The 2,398-nt window shown below is 46.2% G+C and overlaps 1 protein-coding gene across 1 annotated transcript in view; it reads right to left on the minus strand.

Annotated features, from left to right (window-relative positions):
• LOC122563850 (active breakpoint cluster region-related protein-like) overlaps positions 1-1,926 on the minus strand; it is a 16,172-nt gene extending 14,246 nt beyond the window's left edge. The window contains exon 1 of the mRNA XM_043718044.1: positions 1,682-1,926. Coding sequence (XP_043573979.1) covers positions 1,682-1,813 — 132 coding nt within the window. The 5' untranslated portion in view covers positions 1,814-1,926. The remainder of the gene's footprint in view (positions 1-1,681) is intronic.
• Between the last annotated feature and the right edge of the window lie 472 nt (positions 1,927-2,398).

A 2,398-nucleotide genomic window follows, 5' to 3' on the forward strand; every position in this document is an offset into this window, starting at 1 on the left:
CTTTTCCACCTATCCACTCCACCCTCTCCTCCCTGACCTATCACCTTCATCCCCTCCCCCTCACCCATTGTACTCTATGTTACTTTCTCCCCACCCCCCCCCTCCTCTAGCTTATCTCTCCACCCTTCAGGCTCTCTGCCTTTATTCCTGATGAAGAGCTTTTGCCCGAAACGTCGATTTTACTGCACCTTGGATGCTGCCTGAACTGCTGTGCTTTAAAAGCACCACTCTAATCTAGAATCTGGTTTCCAGCATCTGCAGTCCTTGTTTTTACCCATTGTCAGTACCTGCCTGCTCCCTGCCCTCTGCAATCCCCAACCACCCCCACGTGGATGTCCAGGGTCTGAGCAATACACAGACTTAGTTGTCAGCTGTCTCCTCACAGAGCCAGTCTCTCCAAGTTTAACTTGGCTGTAGTTTGTTCATGGCTCTCGATGCAAACACCCCAACAGTGCAGCACTGTTTCACTCACAGCTCTTATAGGCTACAACTATGTCGTGCAAAATCCAGAAACCTTCACAGAGTCTCTCAACATTTACTCTGAAGCAGCCAATCCTGCCTGTGACTGAGATGGTGTTGCAGCAGCCCCCCGGCCCGAGCCAACAGGGAGACACCCAAATGAGGGCAGCACTCATTGCCCCCCACTCCAGAAACCAGTGTTCCTGAGACCAACTGTGTGCGCGAGTGAAGGGAGCCCGGAGCCTTGTGCTCTATTTGGCTCAGGGTTGACTGTGTAGGGGAGGCATAATCTCGCTTCATGATTTAACCCTTGTAGAACCAGGTGTTATTCTGATAATAAAATCAATCCTGCTCTTCCTCCATGATCAATATATCCTTCCTAAGGTGTGTTCAGTACAGTTCTCAGTATTCCAGCTGGGGTTTAACCACGGCTTTGCATACAGACAGTCTCTGGGTGGAAGATGGGTTCCATTTAAGTCTGTTCATAAGTTGATTTGTATTTAAGTTGGAACTCAATGCACAACAATATTAAGGAGCAGTTTGTAAGTACAGGAAATGTTTGTATATCAGATCTTTAAAATTATGCCCCTGTATTGGAATCCTGTCCTTCAGTATGAGCATTTTAAATCAGGGCCCCCTATAGCTGAAACAGGACTTCAACCTCACTTTGTATTCTTTTCACCCAAATATAAATCCATTAGCCTGTCAGATGAATTTTATGATATTTTAAAGTTCTGTAATCTTGGACCCTATCCACTGGGGTAAGTGATCAGTTTCAGCAGTGACAGTGACCTACTGACCAATGCATCACAGATTCACACAGAAACACTGAACATTCAACTTGGAAGCAATTTATCCTTTATCAGACTTAGCTCAATAAATCGTCTCCTAATTCTAAACTTTCATCAGCTGCAAACAACAATTTTTAAAAGAGAACAAGTTGTAAATTAAATACTACACATCAATCAGAGGGTAAAAGGATTAAACAAATGGTTCTGTCAAGTTGACAATGCATGGTGAATTAATAAAGAGAGACTGAGAGAAGAAGCAAGAGATAAATCTCACGCAGAAAGTTAACAGGTATTCTCAGAGCTTGAAGGCATTGGGAGTTAACAGATTGGAACTTGTTTTCCTTGCTTAAGATTACTGATGTAGCCCAGCTCGCGGAGTTTGGCTATAAGACGGTAAATAATTTGATAAAGAAATAGTTGAATGAAACGACCTTTGCTCCGAGTAATTTACTGCGGACCCGACCCCACAGCCTGGCTCCAGTGTTTAAATGCCTCTTGCTCTCAGCTGCCTGCAGTGTACAGCTCCTCTCCATTTGCTCACACACAGGATCCAGAATCTCCATCAGGACAGGAACCTCAGACAAGCGACACGGAAATCTCCAGGCAGTCAGCAAGGAACTCTCTCCAGTTTGGCGTAGGCTTCCAAGATCCTGGCATTGCTGCAGTGTGCCAGTTCACCACACACTGCCACCCTGTCGTGAACAAAGCCACAAACTCTGATACTGTCACTGTAGACTGTGGCAATGATGCCCTTCCACCAGCTGGAGATCAGCCCAGTTTGTAAATGGGTGTATGAGGAATGCTGCAGCCTGCTCCTCAACCAGTTAAGTGAGAGAGCAAGGATCTCAAGTTCCAAATGCAGTGACAGACGAAGGGTCTGGGAACTCCTAGCTGAATGGCCACAGCATCCTCTTCTGACTCTGAGCAGTTAGTGTGGAGGTGGTGTTGACTAGGAGCAGCCAGCTGTGATCCAGATGCTGTCTCCCTCCTCACTCTGTCCCTTTCTTTCTCAGTCTCACTCACTGAGTGCTGGCTGTAATCACTGGGATCTGACCCCAAGTTCAACAGCAATTGTCAGCATTAACCCTTTCAGCTAGTCAGGCTGGGGCTTGATCATTGCTGTGACAGACTCTGTTTAATGCAGTTGC

This window comes from Chiloscyllium plagiosum, chromosome 28 (assembly GCF_004010195.1).
Source record: "Chiloscyllium plagiosum isolate BGI_BamShark_2017 chromosome 28, ASM401019v2, whole genome shotgun sequence".
NCBI classification, from domain to species: domain Eukaryota; kingdom Metazoa; phylum Chordata; class Chondrichthyes; order Orectolobiformes; family Hemiscylliidae; genus Chiloscyllium; species Chiloscyllium plagiosum.